Below are 26,701 nucleotides of genomic sequence, written 5' to 3'. Positions count from 1 at the left end.
TAACCTACCAGTATATTTTTGGATTTTGGGAGGAAACCGGAGTACCCGGAGGTCACACGCAAGCATGGGGGAGAATATACAAAAGAAAAAACGAGAAAGTAAAACACGTAGAAGTTTGGCGCACAGAAGGAAAAGGGGGGTGGAGGGGGGGGCAGGATACAAACTTTCACATACACCTAGGGTTTTAACAAGGTCCAGGAGGGAGAAGTTCTAGAACCATAGGACATGCACTGACACAGGACATTTAAGGAAAAACGACTTCACAGAAAGTGTAGTGGATAAGTGGAATTGCCTCATCAGAGTTGGTAGAGGCTAAAACTGTAGAGCAATTTAAACATGCTTGGGATAGACATGAATATCCTTACCAAGAACTAAGGATCAAAAATAGTTGAGATTGTCTAAAGGATAAAAAAATAAAAAATGAAATAAAAAAAACGGGCAGGAATAGGTGGGCCAAGTGATTTTTATCTGCGGTTAAATTATTATTTCCTATTGAAATGTCTGCAGCCACACACAGTGATCAGCCTGTTAAATGGGCCATACACTATGGGCAGTATTCAATCGCTGCCCCTGACCGGCGAATTTGAGCTCCTGCGGTGGACGACGCAGGGAGCCTGAGGACGGTGGCAGGCAGGGAGATGGAAGTCTCCCTGTCTGCCCCAGAACGTTTGTGGGGGAGAGGTGGGCTCCCCGGGTGCCAGGCAGCACAGTCTGCCCCCCGGGGGTGCCAGCAGGGGACCAGGTATATTCACTACACCCGATCATGCATATGTAATGATCGGGTGAAGTGAATATATGAATATCTAATGAGCGGCTCGGCTCCGGCCCGCTGCTGGCTGGTCTGTGGTTTTTTTTTAATTAAATATATATTCATGTGCTTACAGCACATGAATAAAAATAGCATGCCCCTCAGAATAAAATTCCAGATTTTTTAAAACCAATTGTTAAAAAAACAATACACTTTATTATAAAAGTTCACCTTCCACTTCACCATAAAAAGAAAGCGATTGCTACTTGGTGAATCATGGCGAAAAAACCCTTGAAATGTATTCACGATCTGGTCATTGAATAGGGTGATTCACTGTTTTAGTCAGAAATTCGCCTTCCAGCACAAAATCGCCATAAAAACCTGGCGAATCAGCCTCATTGAATACCGCCCTATATTGTGACATACTGGTCACAATATCATTCAGAAAGGGTTTTCTGAATGATATTGTGAACAATATCGTCCAGTGTGAATGCTGTGCATCATTAATGATGCACACTCCCGTGCATCGGTAATGACCCCCCCTCCCTTGTCCAGCATGTCGGGACAAGGGAGATAATCGTTAACAAGCACCGTGTTGCAGGCGGCAGCACGGCCATCGCTCCCTTTGTGTGCGGCATTGCCAAGTGTGTATGCACTTCTAGAAAGATTTGGAAGCAAACGGACACACAGGGCAACATTTGATAAAATACTTTTATTGTCTTTACAACTAAAATTGTGTAAAATCACTGGATCAGTACAAAACGACTTACACAGATTGGACATACAGCGGAGAGTAAATGGTTATTTGGCGAAACAGGATGAGGGGACTGGAGTGCAGATTCCCAGCATGCAGTAGCTAAGGCACGTGTGATATGGACGCTGTGGAGAAGACAAACCCTAGGCTTCAAAGTTATGAACGTCAAATTATGTGGCAACTTGAAGTTTCTCCCCCCTCCAGATTACTCGAAGGCACCGAGGTGTAAGTGGCGAAAGCACTCTCTGTACCTAGAAAAGACTTGTACCCATAAAGCAACTTGCAAAACCCAACTACCCTGCCTCCTGGTGTAATGGATTTCCCGGAACACCACAGATGAAGCCTTGGACGTAGAAGAGCTGAGTACGATGTACAGAATGTGATATCGAGGCCAACAGATTAGAGCCAGCTGGAGGTGGACATCACTAAGTGGTCACCATCTCAATAAGACTTTAGACAATGATTGCGTTTAAGGTTGTTAATGTGTCAATACCTTGCGACTGTCCAACTGAGGTTATAAAAGTAATTCAGCCAATAACTCCATGGAAACAAAGCAAGTGGAACACAATGTACACAGCCAAGATCCTCCTGAAGGTCAGAAGCCATCGTGAGTAGGTCACTTTGGACCTCTAATTAGCAAAGCTCAAACAGCTGCAAAGTTGTTGTTAACATCACAATGTTTGCTTTAGTGGTCTAACTTGACAATAGACAGATAAGAGAGTGTGATGTGTGGGTCATTAGCTGTGTTTATAGTGCTGATCTGCACTCTTGAGAAACATTAATAAATAGCCCTCATGTATTTGTCCATGATGAGCGCTTTATCCAGGTGCTCCCATAGCCAAATCTCTCTCAACTTTCCTAGTGGTAAGAAGTATAAAAGGACCAAAGCAAGAGACCACCACTCACGTTGTACGTTACTTTGGGAATGTCATCCACCGCCGTGCGGAGTGATCTGCTACTTGTGGCTGATCCATTAAGTTTACGGCACCTGTGTGTAACAGATTAGACTGAAAACTATGCATTTGACTTCCTGCTCTATAGAAAATGCATTGGGTTTTGGGAGATGTAGGAGGTCAAAAAACACAGGAGGTAGGCCGATGGTTGTACGTTGACCGGCAGCCCCCACCCTACCCATAAAAACCATATCTCCAGAATAGATACTTTGTGAAATAAAAGAATGCACAGGATTAAATAAAGGACACTATTGTAGGCAGTTTACCCAGAACGTGTAGCTTCAGAAGGCTCTTTGTGCAAGCAACCCCTCACCTTGTATAGTATATATTATTTGATATTTTATCTGTGGATTTTAGGAAAAAAAAAAAAAAAATGTTGAAAGATTAAATATACACTTCAATATATGTTAGCATTAATACCTTGATTTGGGGTGTACAAATACAAAAACTGTTTTGCTATCTACAATTATAATACCACTAAAAACCTCATTTGAAAATTTTGGGGACGGATTACAAACCTTTTTAACCACTTTTTTGCCCCAGCGGTCGTTCAGTAGTACGTATTACCCTCATCTAATACTGCTTCATGAGAAATGGAGGCCACCACACACACATCTTTCTTCTCATTCAGTCCATGGGACAGCTTTGTGGTGCTAGGAAGTCAGTGACCTTTTAAACCGTAATTGCGGCCATGATATTTGAAGAGCTCAGTGGCTATATGCAGTTCTCCTCCGACTTCGCCCACATGATCGCACATCTGGCCTGAGATTACGTTGGCCGAGTTTGCACGCAGTCACTACATGAGCACAGTTGTACTTGCCGATGGACTCATCAGGACTTTAAAGGGAGAAGACTCTTCTCCAAGTACATTGCGGTAATCAACATCTTGGGTTGGTCTCTTAGGTTTAGTCACCTCCCTGATTTTGAGTTGAAACTGGTCTCAGCAGAGTCATTGTACAGAATCGGGGAGTCTCCAAGGCTTGGTCACCTACTCCTGCTGCCGATAGCGGAAGGCCTCCAGGTTAGATCAGCCTTTCCTCAGGGGGAAGTTTTAAAGCCGCATTAGGCTCTGTCCTGGAACCTGCCTGCTCCTCATTGCTGGGCCGATAAGTCCCCTCCGTCTGACGCTTCTCTTTCACTTTGATGATTATGAAAGCCAAGATGCCAATTAAGAGGATACCACCCACCACAGATGGGACGATTATTGCTGCCAGCCGCTCAGGCTCCTGTGAGTAGAGTAGACCGAGAATGGGCATTATTGAAGTAAAGTTCTGAGATATTACATTGTAAATAGAAGTTTAGAGACAATCCATGGCCTACCAGTCCCATTTTACTCTGCAGTGATGTCACTACTCCCCAGCGCACAGATTGGCTGCAATCTCATGATCACTGGTCCAAATCGCAAAACACTTTCCACCACTTTATATATTTCCCGCCATGACTAATACAACACACTTTCCCATTACTATACTCCTATAAGCCATGTCCATGCCCAGATCCCTTAGTCCATTGGAGTTTTATATTCTTATTCTCATAAGAGCACCTGACATTGTTAGGTCACGCCAAGACCTTATTTCTGCTCTGAGCCCCTAAACGCAAGCCCCACACACTCACCGATAATCCTCTTGGCGCTTCCGTTGTGCTCGTGTCATTCGATGCTGAAAAAATAAATAATGATGTGTAAACAGCAAGACTTTAAAATCGCATTAAGGGGCAGATTTATTAAGCATGGTGAAGTGATAAGGTACGCATCCTCCGACCTTTTCATAACCCCACTATCCACGTCGGCGTGGAGTTGATTTTATATAGTGTGGCGAGCGCACGCATAATACCTGTGAAGTTATGCGCGTCCCCTCAGAGGGCTCGGTGGCTCGCCACGCTTCGGGCACTATATAAAATCAACTCCACGCCGACGTGGATAGTGGGGGTATGAAAATGTTGTAGGACGTGTACCGCCGCCGCTCACCACGCTTCGGGTTGGCGTTTATCGTGGTGGCGTTACCAATGGGGGGCATTTAACATACACATTACCCATTAGGGTGCCTATACAATCAAAAAAAAAATCTGGGCCATTGGCCCATTTAACATTGTTCCCTATGTAAAATCACGTTGAGCGCATCGCATGCCATTATAATGGCATGCGATGGACGCAAATCAACACGATTTCCTCATTGCCGGCAATAAAGGCTAAAAATAGCCAAATATTGCATCGGTCACGTCCATCGCATACCTTAAGTTAAGGTATGCGATGACCCACGACGGGCGCCGTGCTAGGAAACAAGTACCAATCGGTCTCTACCCTCTATACCAGGGCTGGGCAACACCGGCCCTCCAGATGTTGATGAACTACACATCCCAGGATGCCTTGCATCAGTTTCAGCATGGCCACATAGCACAACTAATGCAAAGCATCCTGGGATGTGTAGTTCATTAACATCTGGAGGGCCGGTGTTGCCCAGCCCTGCTCTATACTTATGCAGGACTAGGGCCCCACCCCCACATTTAGAAGCCAATCAGATTATTGCAGAGGGGAGGAGACTGCAGTGTACAGATGAATCGGTATACACCTATACAGCCCTGTTTTGGACATCACAGAGTTTGAGACTAATGCTGGGTACACACCAAAACGATTTTGGCACAATCCCATCAATCTGGATCCAATTCAGACTGATTGAATGCAGATTTGGTTGGATCTGAATTGGATCCGAATCCGATCCTGCCTGCTGCAGGTAGGATCTGTAAAAGATCCATTCAACTGAATACAGAGGGGATCGGATCATACGCAAATCGTATGTAAATTGTATGCAAATCGTACGATCCGATTTGCATCCAATCCAAATCGTTTTGGTGTGTACCCAGCATTAGCCATACAAAGCACGGGAATTGCATCAGGCATTTTACACTACAAGGGGAAAAGAGGATAGGTGTATGACAACACAACTAGGGTGGCCAATCCCGGGATCGGGATGATCCCAGGATTTGGCCCCTAAAACGCCGGGATTTCAATCCAGGGATTAGACTGTGCATGCGCAGTCTAATGCCGGGCAGCGTCTGAGCAAGTGCTCAGACGCTGCCCGGCTACTCCCGTCCCGGCATTGTGGCTCTGCGCAGCGTGACGAGGCCAGAGGTCACGCTGCGCAGGCCAAGCAGCTGCACAGCCCCGTCCTGGGCGCGCAGCACGATGATGTCATCGCCCGCTGCCTGCACGGCTCAAGGAGTGAAGTGGCCGCATCCCGCCCGCCATCAGCAATTGATCCGGGATTGAAAAAATGCTCTGGGATTGGCTTCCCTAAACATAAATAAGTAATTAGGTAATAGGTAATTACTTGTATATCAGAAATTCAGAGGATCACAAGTAAGGCGCATCAGGCATCAATGCTGCAACTACAACATAGTGCCAGAGTCCTTAACAGAAGTTTTCCCACAACACACACACACACACACACACACACACACACCCCCCCCCCCCATGCGTATATACATGTTCATTCTAGCACCCTGCCTCTCAAAACCCGTTGCAGTTCCTCTTCCCAGCCTGAGGTGTCACTCTACTGTGTGTACGTTTCTCCATCCATCTCACCAGGTGTGCCTCACTGGGGTTAAACCTACTAAGATGGGAGCTCTACTGAAGATGGGATGTTGCCCATAGCAACCACTCAGAATCTACTTGTTTATTTAGCACAGCAAAATGACCTTTTAGTGCTGCAGCAAGCCTCCTTCCCTAGAAGATCAAGTTACTGAAGGTTTCATTCAAAAGGTCCCGGCAAAGGTAATTGGCTTGTAAAGATCGGTATCTTCAGCCCATTTATGGAGAGGATTCAGACTAAAAGCCTGGGAATCAGTCACTCTGGTATCTGTACTATGTATTCTCAGCGTATTATCTACTCTCAGCTGAATGTATGTGATGGTGGGTTAGGATCTAATTACTTAAACAGGCCCCTTTAACCCCCTTCTAATTTCATTGAAACAAAAGCCATTTAATATAAGTCACTGTGGTAGAAAGTAAAATGAAAAGGCCTAAATATATAAACTTATGGTAAAAACAATAAAAAAAAAAAAAAAAACAACACCCGCACAAACATTAAATTGAATAATATAATACTGGGGTTTTAAAACTCCCCCACAGTTCACGTTTTTCAGTGTGTCACCCAGCAGGTGCACAGGTGCATTCATTACTGATTGACACATTTTAAATGATCCACAGGTGGAGCTAATGATGTCACTTGTGATTCTGTGAGGAGACCCGCAACACATGCACTGTGTGGGGTCCTGAGGACCGAGTTTGAGAGCCTGTGCTATAATAAAGCTGGAGGTGTAGAGGTGTTTGGGGTGCTTGCAGTAACGTAACCCGGTTCCTCCGGCAGATTGAACAAATGAATTAGCCATGTTACAATGTCACATGCTTGCCCTCCTGGCTCACAACATTCTTGATGGTGTCGGACTGATATACAAGGTTGCAGGTTTTTTTTTTTGCAAAGAGCCTTCCTAGGCACCAACAGTCTTGTTCAGGTGTTCAAGTTAATCATTGGCTGACCTGGGCACCTCCCCCACCTATATTTGCACCCATGGTCAGTGCGTTGAGCACTGGTTGCAGGACATCCTCCTGCCTAGTCCGCATTGGGTATGGTGCTGTGCTCCAGTTTACAGTAAGAGGGTTATTGATCTTCTAGTTTCCCACACATGGACTCCATAAGCAAGTGTCCCTGGGTGTTCACAGACCCACGTCCAGGAAAAATAAAAAATGACAAAGTACCTTTATTTATTTACGGTGGTGGGAGCTGGAATGAACACTACACTCTACCTGGGAGGCAACAGCAATACACATTAATGAGGTTTACTTGCCATCTTCAACAGAACTCCCATCCTAGTAATGTGACCCGCTCTGGACACTTACCAGAAGCAAACTAGCAGGAAGATATCACCAGCATCCAAACAAGTTTGGCCCCCGACCATTTTGTTTACATTTTAATTCGTTTTATATCATTTGCTTTTTTTATCTATAATACCCCTTTTACACCAAGAAATAACCCAGGTCGGACCCAGGTCAGCGTTGGTGTAAAAGCGGTCAACCCAGGTCCAGTAACACTGGTCTCCTACCCAGGTCCTGACCAGGGTTGAACACTGGTTGGACCTGGGTCGTGGGCGGTGTAAATGGTACCAATCCAGGTTGGGACATCTGGGTAGTGCTGAAAGGATACCAGAAGTGCTGGACGCCTTTCCACAGTGCGCTGCAATGGCAAAAGACAGCAGCCAGGAAGGATACGGGCAGTGCACACAGAAATCATAATTGGATAATGTATAATTTATATTATTATATTTTTTTTTGGGGGGGGGGGGGGGGGGGGAGCACATGGGAGATTCGGTCTGCTGCTGCAGTGGAAGGGGCTGGGGAGAGCACATGGGTGATGCTGCACTTTTATACCGCTATGTGTGCTTGAGCACTGAATAAAACTTTTTGAAAAATATTTTACTAAATAAAAAAAAAAAAAAACATTTTTCAGTGCTAACTTGTCATGTCTTTTAATTTTTATTTTAAATCATTGAGGGAAAGTTGGATGGCAGTTTATCCTAAAATGGACATTTTTAATGTCATCCATAGGGAAAAGAAGGATTTTTAAGGGATGGTATCCAGGAATATTTAGATAATCACCGTCTACTCAGTACTAACCAACATGGGTTCGTGAAAAATCGTTCATGCCAAACTAATCTACTAGGGTTCTATGAAGAGGTTAGCAAAAACCTCGATAATGGAAATGCTGTAGATGTGATTTTCCTAGATTTCGCTAAAGCATTTGATACTGCCCCACACAAGAGATTGATTAATAAAATGGAGAACCTAGGATTGGGTGAAAATATCTGCAGATGGGTAGGGAATTGGCTATGTAATAGAGAACAAAGAGTGGTTGTGAATGGTGCCGTATCAGATATGATACCGGTACTAAGTGGAGTGCCCCAGGGCTCGGTTTTGGGGCCCATTTTGTTTAACATTTTTATTAACGATATTGGGATAGGGTTACTCAGCAATGTATCCATCTTTGCGGACGATACAAAACTTAGCAAAGTCATCAAATCACCAGAAGATGTCACCATGCTTCAAAATGATCTTGCAATTCTAGATGAGTGGGCTAAAAAATGGAAGATGAGGTTCAATGTAGATAAATGTAAGGTTATGCACCTTGGGAGACACAACCAGTGTGCAAGTTACAACCTTAGCGGAGAGGAACTGGGTAATTCCATACTTGAAAAGGATCTAGGAGTCCAAATAGACAGCAATCTAGGATGTAGTGCCCATTGTAATGTAGCTACAAAAAAGGCCAACAAAATTCTGGCATGTATTAAGAGGGGAATGGAAACTAGGGACTCAAGGGTAATTATGCCACTATATAAAGCATTGGTGAGACCTCACCTAGAGTATGGAGTACAGTTCTGGGCCCCACACTATAAAAAGGACATCATAGAATTAGAAAAAGTCCAAAGGCGAGCAACAAAGCTTATTAGGGGAATGGAGAATTTAAGCTACGGGGAGAGATTAAGCAATTTGGGACTATTTACATTGGAAAAGAGATGTTTAAGGGGGGACATGCTCAACATGTACAAGTATATCAAGGGCCAATATAAGGAACTGTCACACACCCTATTTTCTACTAGAAAGGAATCTAGGACGCGAGGGCATGAGTATAGATTAGAAGAAAAAAGATTTCATTCAGCTAGTAGAAAGAATTTCTTTACGGTCAGAACAGTCAAACTCTGGAACTCTCTTCCCAGAGAGGTGGTAACGGCTGGCTCATTAAATGCGTTCAAGGCAAAGTTGGACAAACATTTACTGGAGAAAAACATCCATGGGTACAAATAAGAAATATGATTTGTCTGTAAAATACCAGAACCTACCAAATCAGCAATGGATATCTATACCAGGTTGAACTAGATGGGCGCAAGTCTTTTTTCAGCCTTACCTACTATGTAACTATGTAACTATGACCCAGGTTCAGTGTAAACGGTGCAGACCTGGGTTACAGTGCTGTGTAAATGGGGTATGAAGCTGGGTCCAACCCTGGAAACTCCCATGTTCAAAGACCAAGGTCCGACCAGGGATTTTGGTGTAAAAGGGGTATAATTTATTTATTTTTTCACGCCATAGTTTCATAGGATTTGATTATACTTTATAAGCACATTACATGCGTCCGGCCTTCATCGTGACCTTGAGAAGAAGGACGAGTGACATCACCACCAGCTCAGCACAGAATTGCCTACAAGCCCCATAATTATATTCCATGGCACACCCAGCCGGAGGGCACAGGAAGCAAGCCTGGTACATGTAACTCCATGCACTTGGCATGTAATAACCCAGGAGGATGCCCCAGTGCCAAGACGTTTGTGTAATAGAAAAAAAACACATTATTCTGCATCTAGAATTCCAAAGTTCAAGAGCGGCGTTCAAAACCCAATGTTCTACAGTCTTACTTATTAACCATGATATTATGTGGTGCTCGTAACGGATAGGTCACACTGTTAAACATTAGAGGAGCCCCCGGAGTTCGGAGTGCTAGTCTAGGTGTAGAAGAACATTCCTGTACCGTACTGGGAGATTGAGGGCTACAGTCATCATTGGGCCAAATGCCCAAACCCACAAAGCATGAAAGACCCGGGTCCTGCAAACTGTGCCGTTATGGAGCGTACTTAGAGCTAATAACATTTGTGTCAGTATAATCTGGTTTGTGCGAGGTGTTTCAGAGGCACTGGTTAAAACACAAGTAAAAGGCAACAGATGTGAGGGGGGCGGGGTAATTCAGTCCAGTTTTCACCTTTATTCACATATTTTTTAGGTGGCAAAACTGATGCGCACCCCCCCCCCCCCCCCCCCACACACACACACACACACTAAACTATTCTCTCCGGGAGCAATATAGTTAACGACATCACCAGAGCTCCCGGGCGACTGATACGTCACAGGGCCCTGTTGCTAGCAGGCCTCCTTCACTATATAATTATCAAGCGTGCAGCACAGACGATCGGGGGATGAGAATGATTTGTGGTAGTGCGCATCATTAATGAAGGATAGAAGCAATTAGTGTGATCACTTAATGTAACAGAAAGAAAAGAATAGGCATGCGCACATCCCGAAGCACTGCTAATTAGATTACTTATAATAAACTCTGCAATTTAACAGAACATATATGGGCCCATCCACCCCGCATCCAGTTGACTAAAAGGTAGGTCCCTAACATTTTTAAGGTGCCCACACAATAGAAAGATCTGCGATCTTAAGATCTGCGCATAAATTAGCCTTCAAATCTTTTGTTCGATCTGGACAAAAGATTTCAGGCAAGCGCACATCTTTACCAAAGATTTTTCTTAAGATCCCGTGTGCGTTCCTATGGATCTTTTGTTATATCTTCTGATCTTTTGTGCAGCACGTAAGATCAGAAGATTTAGCAAAAGATCCACGGGAGCGAGCATCGGCCGATTTTCGACCGATTATCGGTAAATATCGGCCGATTTATCGAAAATCGGCCCAAAAATCGTTCTAGTGTGTGGGCACCTTAAGACTCGGTTCCAGGGTGCAGGACCCTCCCCCCCAGGCCAACCACCCAACTATCCAGATTAAAGCAGTATGGTCCCGTTATTTGGACACTGAGCCGCAGTGTCCCGCAGGTAGGTGGCCCCATCAACCAAGGCCATGGGGCCAGTTCCTGCAGCTTATGAAATTACCGCACCTTAGTCTAGGGCCATAGAATGTTAGAACCCACCTGATTATCAGGTCACCTGGACAAGGTAAATGGGTCGCAATTATGCGATCACCTCATTTTTCTGTGTGGAACTGGAAGTCTCAATTTGGAATTAGGGTGTGCAGGATAGACCCCCTCAGGTGCAGGCATATCCACCAGGAAAAGGCTGCGACTACCATTCGCATATTATTGACGCAACGCCAACAACAGCAGGCCAAATTTGACAACATTACCGAGTATTCCCGTATTTTCACAAGAAGTTGAATCCAGGCCGGTATCTCAGATGCATCCCATAAAAACGTTACCGACTTGGCGTATGCTCCTGTGCAACCAGTCTGCCTGGGTAACGCCACTGCGACTGGACATGCGCAACACTAGTGTATATAAAAGAGACTGGCGTGTGCTTGGTTAAATTAGTAATGAAGTCATTTTTAGCCTAACAGCAACATTTTTACTCTGTCGACATAAGTCGACATTTTCTAGCTATTACACCAGTCGACTTAGACTATTAGCCAATTATCCATGGGCTTTGCGGTCCCCAGTTATTGTGAAAGGTCACGTGTGACAGTGAAGAGGAAGCTATCACCTTACCAAACATACACACGCAAGCAGTTAACTTCCTTAATGCATGAACCATAACCAAGCACTTTCATTTACAAGTATAGGGGGAAGTACTGGGAGGTATACCGGCAGCATAACTCAATGGCACAAGAACATTTCTCATGTGTCATCATGTACCAATTATCCTTATTACAGTTGCTACGAATGTTACAAGCCCAGAGGTCTATGTACTCTGGAGAAGCTTGGCGCTGCATATTATGCATTGAAGTTACTAAGCGGTCTATTTATCCAGCAGTAATTCAGTAGTTTTCTGCAGGATTTGATAAGATATCCTTATTGCAGCATGTGGACACAAGAATGCCATCTCAGGATGACATTAGGACTACCTATGGAGGTCACCGCTGATGCACAGCCTTCTCCTCCTCCACTACAAAGCAAGCTTTGGTAGAGGCTCCTCCCCTGCTGATGATATTCTGTGTTCTATTAGCCAATTACATTAACCCCCTGCCTGGCATGATCTGATCTCATTAGCCACAACATAATGGTCTGCTCTGTCACCATGGGCCTTATTCTGCTCGGTGCGGATATTCCCGAATTCTTTCGGATGGCGTTTTTTAGCCGTCTGCGCATGCGTGGAGAACGCTACGCGCATGTGCCACGCATGGTCTCCGTACTTGTTCTCACTAATCCCGTACAGAAATGTGCACCGCAATCACTCGGCCAATATGGGTGTGTTATGGGCGTCATGCGGAATGACACAGGGGCGTAGTTTCAAAGTGGGCTAAACTGGGCGGAAACGGGGGAGTACACATATTTGGGTAGGCGTGCATTCGGACAGCACGCCGAATGCACGCGAACAAAAAGGGTAGAAATGTGCGGTGTCCAAAAGGCTAGTATTGCTTTGCGGACACCACTCGGTCATGCGCTAGGCAATCGGAACGCCTAATCAGGGCGGACGCACCTCAACCAATGTCACCTGAACCCAATACAATCACATACTTTACCCATTACTTGTTAATTACACGCTTCTCACTGCTACAATTGGAAGCATTGCTGCTTAAAGGGAACTTTACATGCTGCCCTTGTCACACACTTTTACACTGCAAATAATGCACACAACTTAATATTAATAATACTAATACACATGGCACTTCTGCATGTATCAATTAATACAGACATTTGGGGGGCCAACATAACATTTATTAAAGCAACTGGTACAAATTTCAAAACCATAACAAAAAAAATGGTACCATACCAGGACAAAAATTACATAATCTATATAATAAGTTGAAGAGTCTGTGTGCGTGCGTGTGTGTGTGCGTGTGTGTGCGTGCGTGCGTGTGTGTGCGTGTCCGTTGCATTGCGGACACACCGTGGCACTCAGAGCCACCAAATTCTGCAACAAGATACCTCTGTACCCGGTGGTGTGCACCTCGAAGCCGTTTTTGGGAAATTTCACTTAGAAATTTAAAAAACACCAAGTTTTAATTTGCCTTAATTGATGATCTGGGAAAAGGATCGACGATCTGGGAAACCGTTGCGAAGAAACAACTCCACACCTGATTTCATTGCTGTCATTGAGTATGAATGACACATTCTAACACTATGGTGGAGACTTTAAACAATTAGGAATAAATGAGGATATACATAGACCACACATCACACACAAATGAACACATTGTACACGTGCACACACACACACACACAGTACACCACATACGCACACATAGTACACAACACACACATATATACGTAGCGAGCTTCACACGCTTACACATTGGACAGATACACACACATAACACACCACATGCAGTACATCACAAACCCATATACACTACAACACACACCCAAAAACAGTACAACAAACACACACACACTTAAACATTGTGCAGATACAGAAACACACACAAACATTGCCAGGATAGGCACAGCACACTACACTACACACACATGTATATGTAGCGCACCTCACAAACTTACACATTCGGCAGATACACACAACACACACACATAACACACCACTCACAGTACAACACACACCCACATTCACTACAACACACAGCCAAAAACAGTACAATACACAGATCACACACACAAACATTGCACAGATACACACGGCACACTACACACACACACACACACACACACACACACACACACACACATTTATACGTAGCACACCTTACGCACTTACACATAGGGCAGATAAACACAGCACACACACACACACACACACACACACACATAACATACCTCTAACTACACAACACACACCCACATTCACTACAACAAACAGCCAAAAATAGTACAATACACAGATCACACACACTTAAACATTGCACAGATACACACGGCACACACATTTATACGTAGCACACCTTACGCACTTACACATAGGGCAGATACACACAGCACACACACACATAACATACCTCTAACAACACAACACACACCCACATTCACCATACACACCCAAGAAACAGTACAACATACACAAAACACACACTTAAACATTGCACATATACACACAGACACAACATACACATACTGTATATACATAGCACACCTCACACCCTTACGCATTGGACAGATACATGCAACACACACAACCACATACACTACATCACACACACAAAAACAGTACAACACACAGAACACATAAAAAATTGACGTTTATTTAACAGTCTGTACCAGCAAATAAAAACTGTACCTAATGTACCGTTTTTTCTTTTTTCCGCCTATCCGTCTCTCCAGTCCTCCAGCCTGTCACTGCGCTCCCCAGCCAGTTGCACTGAGAAATCTTTGTCCTGGCCAATGCACCCCTTGATCAATACAAAGTGGGTACACTGCACTCACCCTGTCAGTTGTATGTTAGGCATTGCTCTGCCTTGAGGGTGTCCCAGACTCTTTTGGTTCATAGATAATGTTTGGTCGATGGGCATGAGCGCTGCATGTATTCGTTTGAATGTTATGAGTGTAAGAATTTGAAGAATAATACTGAGATGAAGGTTTGCCACGTTAAAGTGTACAATTTACTCAATAAATCGTGAAAAAAATATATGTACATAGAAGTACAACCAAGAAATAAAAGTAGGTTTAAAAAATAAATTCTAATTCAAACTGATAATTGTTTGGATGGGGTGGGTTGCCAAACAAATCTATAAGTGGAGGGGGGTATGGATATTGTGGGCATAATTGGTGTTTGGTACCCCTACAGGGGGTCCCCAGTTGATGAGAAATTTTCACTACAGTGTCACCGTAGGGGGAAATCCAATTGGGGTTCAGGTGGTCTTTTAGGGACCCCTTTACAATCCCGTTGGTCTCTTCTCCTAAAGCCTATGGTCTCCCTCAGTGATTGACTATTATTAAGGGAGACCGTAGGCTCAAGGAGAAGAGACCTACGGGATTGTAAAGGGTTCCTAAAAGACCACCTGGACCCGAATTGGGAATCCCCTTATGGTGACACTGTGACCATGACACTGTAGTGAAAATCCCATCAAATGAGTAGCCCCTGTAGGTGTACCAAACACCAATTATGCCCACAATATCCATATCCCCCTCCACCTATAGATTTGTTTCACAACCCACCCCCATCCAAACAATTATGAGTTTGAATCAGAACTTATTTTTTAATCCTACTTGCATTTCTTGATTGTACTTCTATGTACACTTATATCTTTTCATGATTTATTGAGTCAATTGTACACTTTAACATGGAAAATCTTTATCTCAGTCTTATTCTTCAACTTCTTACACTCCAAACCTTATCAATGCACCCATTGATGATTGCGATGGCTGGATCGGTGGATTGGCCCGGCGGGTGTAGGGAAGAATTTGGCCCATTGCACCCATTCCCAGTGGTGCATTGCAGTGTTGTGCGGGTAGCCTGCGTCGCGTTATGACGTCATGTGGCCAGGCCTGCAGACATGCTCCCACACTCAGGGGCTGCCCCACTGGTAGAGATGACCTCTGCATGTGCTTTACAGATCTCCAGACCTCAGAGACTGCTGCAGGCTGGATTGGTGAGGGGAGCGGGAGTGGCAGGGAGCGTTGAATTTTTTATTAATTATGGCGCGGTAAGTAACGCCCACCCCGGTCTCCACGCACTCAGCACCTGTATTTACACATCGTAGAAACTGTACCATTGAAAGTATAGAAATGGAGGTGTGGCCACATCCCTTTCTGATTTTGTACCGATTTCTGACCCTCAGATGTTGGAGGCTATGTCATAGGTGCTAAATCTCAGGAGTGGATGTAGAATTCATCAACACATACAAGTTATCAACTCAGGATCGTTGTGTTTCAATCAACACCACCACACCTGAATTCATTGCCGTCATTGAGTATCAATGCAAACACATTCTAACATTATGGTGAAATCTACAACAAATTACAATTTTAGGTCTTTGGCACAGCATACTGTAAGATTACATTTTTCAGCAATTTTGGAAATAAAAAAAACCCAAGGTTTTCCCGGGCAACGCCGGGAGGGTCAGCTAGTATATAATAAATAGCCACAGCAGAATCATTGGGAACACATCAGGTGGCTTTACAACAAAAGTACAGCACCAACACTTCAAGTACAGCACACAGTAATGGTAGCCGAAACAGGGCAACAGGTGAACCAAACATGACATTTGAACCGCGGCCAAAAGTGGTGACCCTGGGCACGGATTTGGACACAGGATACTGACACACACAGCTCAATGGAAGATTTGGGAAGACATAACGGTGGAGATTAATGGGGACACAAGTTCATTTGCGGGCACGTTTGCCCCTGGCAGGCTCCTTGCCACGTGCAGCAGCTCTTCGGCCTCGTCCACGGCCAGAGTCCGATGGTGGCTCATGTGGAGCACATGCTGTAAGGGTTAATGTGTGTCATGAATGTAGTAGGAATGTGGGTCAGTATAGATGAGCATTTAATTGATTGAAATTGCTAACAATCCCTTTTTCAGGAGGTTGCCTAATAGCCTAAGTGGGTCATGTGATCGCTGTGTGTACTCAGTACAAAAGTGTTGGATTGTGCGTAAATACTCCGCATCGGGGCGTACGGACAGCTTTCCGTACGTTCTCACGCGGGAAGACGGTGCTTGTGCGGGAAGACCGTGCAAGAATCTGTACGTTTCCCCCGCACACGCACGGTTTGTATGTCGTCCGTACACACGCCCTGTTCTTAAAGAGTGAGTCCGTCCGAATGCGGAGGACACGTGGGCGTTTCTACGGACGATGCCCGCACGCTGCCGCACAGCGATGCGTGCGGCCCGCACCGAAAGAATTCGGGAATATCCGCACCGAGCAGAATAAGGCCCCATGTCCGAATATCACAAAGTACTGGAGAGACTAGACCGGCGGCTTGCCCCACAGTTCTCCCAGACTGTACAATTGTGATCCAAAACCCAGAGGCCCGGTTTTAGTTTTCAACGCAAACTGCATTACTTTAGCCCTGCCCTCGCTCTACAAGTCACAAGTTTTAGTAGCAGACACAGAATCACAAAATAAGAAATTGTGATAATTGAGCACCTCTGAAATGGTTACTTTCCTTGTGACAACAATCCCATAAAGGGGCTTTTTAAATGATAAAGTTCAATAGCATTATTGACATAATGAGGAAGGGGTCTGAGCAGTGTGACGCCATATATGAGGGCCCCCCCCCCCCTCTCCCCGCATTTAGGAAGCAGAATGTGGGCAAGTATGCATTCGTGTTTATTATAGCACGCTGCATCTTCCAAAACCCATGAAGTTCCTCTTCCCTGACTGGGGTGTTGCTCTCTGCTGCGGTTCTTCTATCACAATGCGGTCTGTATTTCAGCACTGATATGCAGACCGGACCTGTGCTAGAATGACTACTATAAGCATCGCAGATTACAAATGAATCAATAATACCCTTACATGAAGTTCCTACTACCTACACTAAAACCGCATTGCTCTTCAAAACCCCCATGAATTAGATTGCTTTGCCCGCTCTCTGCAATGCTAACATTCTAGTTATCGGCCTGCCAAAAAGAACAGTTGCTCCGATAGGCTCCATATGGTGGTCACCGGTGCGCAATACACTCGATGTCCCTCCCCCCATAGAGGTGAGGCGCAGACTTTAATCATATACAGATTAGCAGACACGGTTAAAATGCATTAAAACTGTCGGCATTGGTCTGGTTTAACTGTCTCAACCCAGCAAACCTCCCTCAGTCAGTCAATGCTAAGCACTTGCCAGGCAAGGCCCAAGGCCTAATTGTTAGTACATACTACAGGGGAGAAATATAAGATGACCGTTTGGGCTTCTGTATCAGTGCGACAGCAGGGAGCCGGTTTATTCTCTCCCCTCGCATGCAGCCCTATCCTCGCTAGTATAAATCCCTCAAAATCAGTGCCCCATGAAATACTCTGTGCTGCTGTGAGTAGGTCAGTGGTCTAAAGAGCTACAGCTGGAGTCAGCCACCTTTTGACACGTGTTGGCTGAAGACCAGTTCTACAGTAGGCAGGCAGATAGGAACACGTTGGATATCGACAGAGGTATGAGATGGGGATAGAGATACAGGTGTGAGACATTTCGGCAGGACAGTGGCGTCACTGGGATTGGGGTCACCCAATGTGAAAGGGGACATGAGCTTGTGCCCCCATGTATGCCAGGGACGTAATTACGTGTTAAGCCCCAGTTTTCTTCATGCTAGGGCAAGGCATGACCAAACTATGGCCCTCCAGCTGTTGTGAAACTACAAGTCCCATCATGCATTGTGTGAATGACGCATCAATCAGAGCTGTTCAGTGACGGGGGGGGGGGGGGGGGGGGGGGGAACCACCACACCTTCCTAGTGATGCCACTGCGACTAGACACGCACAACACTAGTGTATATGAAGGACTGGCATGTGCTTGGTTAGATAGTAATATCACATCCCTCCAAGAAGACGGATATTGGCAGCCAGAGCACTATTTGTATATGTAAAGGCCATCATTTCTAGCAACATAGCAATTACATAAAAAAAAAAAAAAAAAAAAAGCATCAGGCAAAAGTAATCTATATAAGATGTCAGAACAAGACTACTGCCATACCAAGGACCAAGAGGATGCTGTTACCATGGCAGCTGCCGGGATCTGACATCATCTCCCACGAGGATTCAGGAATAGGGACTAACAATTACACGGAAAGCAGGAAAGTCCCTCGGATTAGCCTTAGTGTTGTTCACTATCCGCTAGTTAATTGCTCATCAATTCTAAAATATTGAGGCCAAAACGTGAGTCTGCCACTGGTGCGTACAGCATAGAATTGGGACAGAAGGGGGGGGGGGGGGGGGGGGGGGGGAAACCTTAATACAGCAAATAATCAAGAAAAGAAAAATGTATTTACTCCAAGATACTATGGGGCCGATTCAGAGATGGACACAGGGTTGATGCCACACGCAGAAGCCCGATTTATGGGGTATCTGCATTAATATTACCACGCCCGTAGTGCCCCATTTACTGAGAGAAGAGGACCAAGGGTCTCCGTATCACCACGCAGACTTCCTGGCCTTGCAGAAACCTCTCCTCATTGGTCAGCTGCATAACCTGTGGATGACTCAAGTCATTGGCCATCTGCATGAACATCGCGACCATCCCAGCATACGACGCTGTCTGAAGTGCTGGGGTCGCAGGTTTACAAGACGCCTCGTGCATGTTCCTCCGAATACCGGGCCCTCATTCTAGTTAGCTTGGTCCCCGGGCGAATTCGGAACAAATTTAAAGCACTGTGCATGCACATATTTGCATATGCGCAGGGCTTCTGTGTGGGCACCTTTGGCGAATTGAATAACAACAACCGTGGCACTCGCACGGGGGTGCAGGTTGGAGGCAGGAAGGGGGGCCGAGTCTCCTGGGCGTAACCACAAAAACGGTGGGTGCGCCCAGGAAAATGCTGGGCGTACCCATGCGAGCGCAGGCCTCCTACCTGCCTTCCGGGGGTGAGTGGCTGATGCCAAAGTATGTTAGCCTCCCACCCCGTTTTAGGACCAAGAAAAAAAAAAAAAAAAAAAAATTCATAATTTCATGCTCAGCAGCCATCAAACCCTACCCAGTGTTTATGCAAAACATCCATTTACAAAGCGGCGGGGATGTGCAGACCGTGGTGGGAAGGGTGGGCATTTATGCAGGCGGTATTAGAAGGCTCGCTAAGCAGCTATTTTCATTGCTGAGCGAGTCAATCAGAATCACCCCCACAGATTAGATCTGCATTGCTCATCCATAAGGTGACAAATCCAGAAGACGTGAACAACAACTTAATGAAAGTCCTTTACAATCTACAGTTCTTTACCCTAAAGTCAGGCGGATCCTGTCAGCCTTGTGGGATTAATAGCACAGCGCCTGCATGCTACACACATGACAGCCAGTGTCCTAGCACCGCATACCAGGCCACGCTGCTATCGCTGCAGAATCTCAGGCCGCTGCCAACAATAAGAGCATACTGGGAAGACGGCATGCACAGGCAGACAGACCATAACAGTGGTATTTAATGGCAGCGAGAACAGAAAGTCTCTGTGAAGGCCAGCTGTGCAGCTTGGCAGGCCGTCCTACATGGAATGTCTGCCTGGAATTGCTTTCCTTGCTCATACAGCAGGCCAGAGGATCGCGTCATAGTTTATGTTCATTAATAATGTAGCGCCTGACACTTGGAGGAGACAAACGCCGACACTCGTTCCGCATCACGCGCCGAGCAGCAGCAGCACAGTGGAGAGCATCCCAGCACATCCTGTCAGCGACAGGAGTCACAGAAGTGTGACACATGTACAATAGGGAGCAGTGAGGGATTACACCTGTGCAGCCTCCCTCCCGACAGCCTGGGTGACTCACAGGCAAACCACAAACACTACCCAGGATCCCGCAGGAGGATGTGACAAGAGGGACAATGCAAAAGCCACTGAGGAGATGGGTGACTGCTAGAACAAGTTACAGGGGTAATAAGGCGCCCAGGAGCGGGGTTACTGTAATAAGAACAGGTTATATTTCCCCCACCTGCAGGGCAGGTCTAAATTGGACCGAACATAAAAAAAAAAAAAAAAAAAAAAACACACCACACACACACACACACACACACACACACACACACACACAACAGATAAACATAACTTTACCCAAAGCTGAAAACAATAATTCACTTCAAATGGAGATATAAGATCTAGACCACACTCTTTAAGGGGACCTGCGAAAAGGCTGAACTTGATGTCAATGTTTTCAACCTAAACTACTATGGGGTAGATTTATTAAGCTCGGTGAAGTGATAAAGTGTCTGGTTTTTATCACCGGCCAATCAGCTCCTAACTGTCATTTTTTTCAAACCAAGCCTGCAACTTCACAGTTAGGAGCTGATTGGCCGGTGCTAAAAACCAGACACTTTATCAGTTCACCGAGCTTACTAAATCTGCCCCTATGTTCTTATATCATTACAGGGGTAATAAGACACTCAGGAGTATATTTACTAAGATGTGAGCTATATTGATGATGGGATGTTTCCCATAGCAACCAATTACATTCTACTTTCTCTTTATTTAGCACCTTTTAGAAGATAATAGATATATACTGACTGGTTGCCATGGGCAACACCCCATATTCAATAGAACATCCATCTTAGTAAATTGACCCCTAAGGAGCAGGGTGACTGTAATAAGATGATACAGGGGTAATACGGCAGATGAGGCTTTAAAGATATAGGGCCTGATTCAGTTCTGAGAGTGTTCGGAGCCAGGTGAGCAGGTAGCCGCTGCCCGCCAGATGCACTCCCCTCACGCCTGCCCCTGCGCACGCATACGCAGCCACGTACACAGGGGGGAAATGATTCACTGTTTAATGATTTTCCCCCAGCTCACAGTGCTGATGAGGCCAGGACTCACTCTGCGATGTGAAGGCCGTGGGGATAAGGAGGCCGCTGATCACATCAGCAACCCTCTCTCCCAATGGCCGGGGGAACGACACCATGTTCTGGGGAGAGCCCAGAAAACACTGGTGGCATGCCCCAAACACCTGCAGGGTGTCAATCACCTTATGTACAAAGACTAGCCTTCACTCGCTGCATCCAGGTAGACGGTTCACGCACTGATGCGTGGTCGTTCAATAAATGCTCGGCCTGCTAATTCGCAGCCCGGCGAGCGAGTCTGAATGACCCCCTAATCACACTATTGAAATTCTGAACATGCTGAATATCAAGCAACATTTGCAGAATTTCAACAGTTTTATTTCAGCTGAACGAACCCTAAATGCAGCCTAAACCTTACTGCATGTGTGGGTGAGGTTACTATGCCGACGGTGTGTGCACCTTCGCCAAAACCACGCAGTAGCACAGTGGTGTCAAACTCATGGCCCTCCGGCTTTTGTGGAACTACACGTCCCAGCATGCCCTGCCACAGATTTTATATGATGGATTGCTAAAATCTGTGGCAAGGCATGCTGGGACGTGTAGTTCCACAAAAGCTGTAGGGCCGTGAGTTTGACACCACTGCAGTAGCAGAATGCGGGAACCTAGGGCTACCACAAGAGGACTGAGTCGGAGCCTAATTGAAACCGGATTGCAGGGCTCTGTAAATTTGCACAGTAGCAATCAGCTAGCTGCTGCCAGGGAGTTATATCCTGCCCTGTGAAAGTCTGCAAATTACTGGCCAATGGATCGCTGGCCAGCTGCAAATCCATATACAACTCACCATCTAATGATTTTCCCAGTCTGTGCAAGAGTGTGTAACCCTGACCCTTCCACAACTGTGTGGCAGAATCTGGCTGATCGAGGCCAGTGCGGACATCACAGACTCTCCCCTACAGACTCTCCCCGATAGCATCTGTGGACGCCAGCGTTTTACTGACACTCCCAGAAAACGTCCATTTACCACTCCACAAACGCCGACTTTGATTGCAAATAGAATCAGTACTGTTCTTTTTCCCCCGCTGCCTCACGTGCTACAATCTGTACACATGTGCAGCCAATCGATAGACTTGCGAATTCACAAAACAGATATTAACTCTGAATAACCATCTGCAACTTCATGGTGCAATGCCCAAGCTGAACCAGCTGTGGTAGCGGCTCTGTCTACACAAAGGAAGCTCGTCTCCTACGAGTTCCAATTGGAGCTGAGGTTCCCAGGCCATGATGGAATTCTGACCTTATCATCCTGGTGTGGCTTCCCTGCACTGACTGGATAGGAAACATACAATCTCTGGCCACATCTGCCAGGGATTGTGGTTCTCTCCATCGCCTGGGTATAGCCGAGACAGACAGCCAATGTATGATGTCAGGACACTGAGTCCACCACTCCGGCTGAGCGGAGGAGCAGTGGTGATTGGCCCAAATGAGTTGTACCACTTTTCTTAATGTAGGACAGGAATTTGGCCCTCCAGCTGTTGCTGAACTACACATCCCAGCATGCACTGCTACAGTTTTGCTATTTGGCCATGCTAAAACTGCAGCAAAGCATTCTGGGATGTGTAGTTCAACAGCAGCTGGATGGCCAAAGGTTCCCCATCCCTGGTGTAGGAGAACACCAGATATAACACAAAAGAAGGAAGACCAATGGGACCAGCTCCAGTACTGGCATCTACTGCACCAGGTGAGTGGGAAACCAGGGGGACATGTTCGTCTGAGGGGGGGCTGGTAATCACCAGAGCTGACCCCAGGAGGAACATCTCTGCTGCTTAAAACTGGATATTTCCTAATTCACAGAATTTCTACATCCACCATGAGATCAGTACAGATGCAGCTTTGTCACAATAAATTCCTCCCTACAACAGACCTATGATTTTCTCCATGAATAGGTTTGTTATTTGCAAGTGTATTTATGCTCTGTGCTTCCGCATCATCCATATTGATATCCTTACAAAAAAATAAAGATCAAATATGGTTTGAGGTAACATGTTTAAAAAAGGGGCAGACTAGATGGGCCAAGTCAAATTCTATGTTTCCTCAGGGCCTCTGCACCACCCAGGTCTTAGCGCCATCTAAACCCCCACTATAAAAATAGTCCAAAAAAATAACCACATTAATCTGGCCCCCCAGGAACACCAGCCACGAGTGAAGAGCAGAGATAAATTCGGGGCCTGGTGGTGAACCGGGTGCCGGACTGGGTCCCGACAGTCATTAGCCTGACGTCGGGATCCCGACTGTTAAAACTCCGACAGACGGGTTCCCGGCGGCCACCGGCTATTCTCCCTTGTGGGGTCCACAACCCCCATAGAGGGAGAATAGAATAGGTGCCCGCAGCGTGGCAAGCCCGCAAGGGGCTTTGTTGCGCTGGCCATGCTGTCTGAGTCCGGCCAGTCGGGATCCCGACGTCGGAACCCTATACCACACCCAGTGAACCGGTGCACGTTTATAAAATGGACATTCACATATCGACATGTTGGCTGGAAACCAATAAAACATTCACATCAGTCCCTGCCCCAGTGGAGCTTACAATCTATATTCCCTACCACATATACACGCACACAGACATTTTAGGGTTCATTTCTGTTAGAAGCTAATTAACCTACCAGTATATTTTTGGATTGTTGGAGGAAACTGGAGTACCCGGAGGAAACCCACGCAAGTACAGGGAGAATATACAAACTCCGCACAGTTAGGGCCTTGATGGGTATTGATCCCATGACCTCAGCACTGTGAGGCAGTAATGCTAAACATTACCGTGCTGCCCGTCTAGTGTCCGTGAGTCTCAGAAACACTACCACCTGCTGTCAGAGAGTGAAACTACATCTCTTTCTCACACATGCATAAACACAGAAGGTAGCAGACTAGCTTTCGAAGCTTTTGCAGTAGCTTATATATAATGTAACACAATATGTGTAATGACATGATTCATCAAACAGTTTGTGTACACGGACCCACCAGAGAACAGCCACCTCAGTCATTCTCAGAATTCAGAATTTTCAGTATGGGCCATTAACCTGTGCAATGTCATAGGGGCAATAATAAGACACGCCGAACCCAGGTTACTGTAATACTATGCTAAGGGGGTAACAGAACACACAGTATTGCTGCAATAATATGTGCCACAATATAACAGTCATCTTATCACAGTAACGCACAATAATTGCACATACTCACCGAAGACCAGCGACAGACTGGAGAGCGTAGCGGTGAGTAGCGCTAGTAACACAGACAGATCCATTGGTTATAGGTCCGAGGAAGCAGGCAGCGCCAGAGGTGGAGATGCTGGGGGGAGAACAAGTCAGCAGTCAGTATGTTACACTAGGGTGGGAAACAATGCACCTGCCATCCAGCACCAGGTACTGTATGTGCAACCACAGCAGTGTAGTTATACTACATATGTATATACTGTATTACTATATATGTATAGTCCCATATGTATGTATATATTTATAGGCCCCCTGCTCACCTGTCACCTTGTGGACGATGCTCATCTAGACACAGGCACCTTGTTGGTAGAGAGAGATCTCTTCTTCTTACCTGGCCGAAACTCACCGGCCCCGCCTACTTCGGCGCCCACGTGACCCCGCCTCCGCACCTGAGCGCGCCGCGGCACTTCCGGGTCCACCCTGCCTGCGCGTCACCTGCGCTTCCGGGCAGCTCACCTGTGTGTAGTACGGGACGGAGGCGCGTCACTTCCTGGCAGCTCACCTGTCTGGCCTTGATTGGTGTTGCCAGGCTGTGGTGTGTGTGTGCGCCTTGTATACTGAGCTGTCAGTAGTACACACAGGCGGCTTATCATGCATGCTCCTCATTGTATACATGGTATGAGTTCTCCTCATTGTATACATGGTATGGAGCAGGAGATGATGGCTGCCTATATACAGCCACACAGGGTGCTGGTGCAGATACTCTTCTGCAGTCCCTTGCCTTATTCCCATCTGCTGGGGCTCAGACACATTTCAGAGGCTGAACAACTTTATTATATATATATATATATATATATATATATATATAATGATTGTATGGGATGTTTTCTGCATACCAGGTTCAGGGATGTCGGCAGGTGGAGGGGGGTTTTGGTTAGGCACAAAGAAAATAAACTGTATCATTCAGTCAGTGTGTATGCCCTGTATCCTTCACCCGGGAGTGCTGCCATAGCGTTATCGGCTGTGGGGCGAATTGCATAGTGTGTACCCATCTTTAGGGTTAAGCACTAAGGGGGATATTCTGTTATTCCTTAAACTGCTTTGGACTGCTAAAAACAGTCAATATTGCTATTAATGGGTGATGGTCATTATTGCAGTATCCTATTCGGGGTCATTTTTATAAGTGAAAACACATGTGAACGGGATAAGTCTCTGCTCACATCTGGTATTGCGGGTTTGGTCCACTGCTTATCGGTGATTCTGCTGCTTTGTGTGCCTCAGGCACAAGAAGAATAGGGACAGATGTATTCACCCCCCTCTCCTTATTGTTTGTGAAATAATGGGTCCTGCTTCTGCATAACGAGGCGAAGCGGGCACCCGTACCAGCCAAATGTATTATTCTCCCCTGTGCCGATAAAGAGAGCCGTTATGCCCAGCGTTAATGGCTCTCCTTATTGGCACCCCCGGCGCATGCGCAAACCTATTTTCCCCCTGGCCGGCTGTAATGGGCATGCGCGGGATCTCGCTATTATCGTGAGATCTCCAGCTCAGCCCGGAGCCAGCAGCAGGGCTAGCATTGTCCCTGCAGTGGGGATAGGACAACGCTAGCCCTGAGCTGGCATTGCGTCCGGGCCGATTTAACGCCTAGTCGGCTGTTAAAACATCGCCCTGGCTGCTAAATACTGGGGGGATTACAGGGGACAGCCCCCTGCGCTAGCGCACGTTAATGCCCCATTATCCCCGATAATGACTGGAATTGGTGCTAAAAAGATAACCCCCTAAGTAGGGAGGGTTAGAATACTTGCCTAGCAGATGTCAAGGTACTATCCCTTTAAAACTGAACACTCAGGGATTACACAGGTTCTGCGCCTGGTTGAAACAAGGTGAAATGCAAATTGGAAGCCAGCCAGCCACAGAGCCTGTGTATTTCATGAGTGT

General features: G+C 46.1%; 1 protein-coding gene across 1 annotated transcript; it reads right to left on the bottom strand.

Moving 5' to 3' along the window:
- Positions 1-1,441: 1,441 nt before the first annotated feature.
- Positions 1,442-25,291, bottom strand: CRB3 (crumbs cell polarity complex component 3). The gene is made up of 4 exons (XM_083185386.1): positions 25,084-25,291; positions 24,792-24,899; positions 4,070-4,113; positions 1,442-3,681 (listed from the first exon to the last, which is right to left on the bottom strand). The coding sequence occupies exons 2-4, from the start codon at positions 24,853-24,855 to the stop codon at positions 3,478-3,480; spliced, it is 312 nt and encodes a 103-aa protein (XP_083041512.1). The 5' UTR covers positions 24,856-24,899; positions 25,084-25,291; the 3' UTR covers positions 1,442-3,477.
- Between the last annotated feature and the right edge of the window lie 1,410 nt (positions 25,292-26,701).

Source organism: Crinia signifera, chromosome 4, assembly GCF_055691185.1.
Source record: "Crinia signifera chromosome 4, ASM5569118v1, whole genome shotgun sequence".
NCBI classification, from domain to species: Eukaryota; Metazoa; Chordata; class Amphibia; order Anura; family Myobatrachidae; genus Crinia; species Crinia signifera.
This window is presented reverse-complemented; position numbering and strand designations above follow the sequence as displayed.

What these genes read in the sequence shown, in the direction of transcription:
- CRB3 (XM_083185386.1), bottom strand. Translation starts at nt 24,855, where the DNA reads ATGGATCTGTCTGTGTTACTAGCGCTACTCACCGCTACGCTCTCCAGT. An exon ending in CAGTCTGTCGCTGGTCTTCG is followed by an intron (nt 4,114 to 24,791) that starts GTGAGTATGTGC and finishes TTATTTTTTCAG; the next exon opens with CATCGAATGACACGAGCACA. An exon ending in AAGCGCCAAGAGGATTATCG is followed by an intron (nt 3,682 to 4,069) that starts GTGAGTGTGTGG and finishes CTCTACTCACAG; the next exon opens with GAGCCTGAGCGGCTGGCAGC.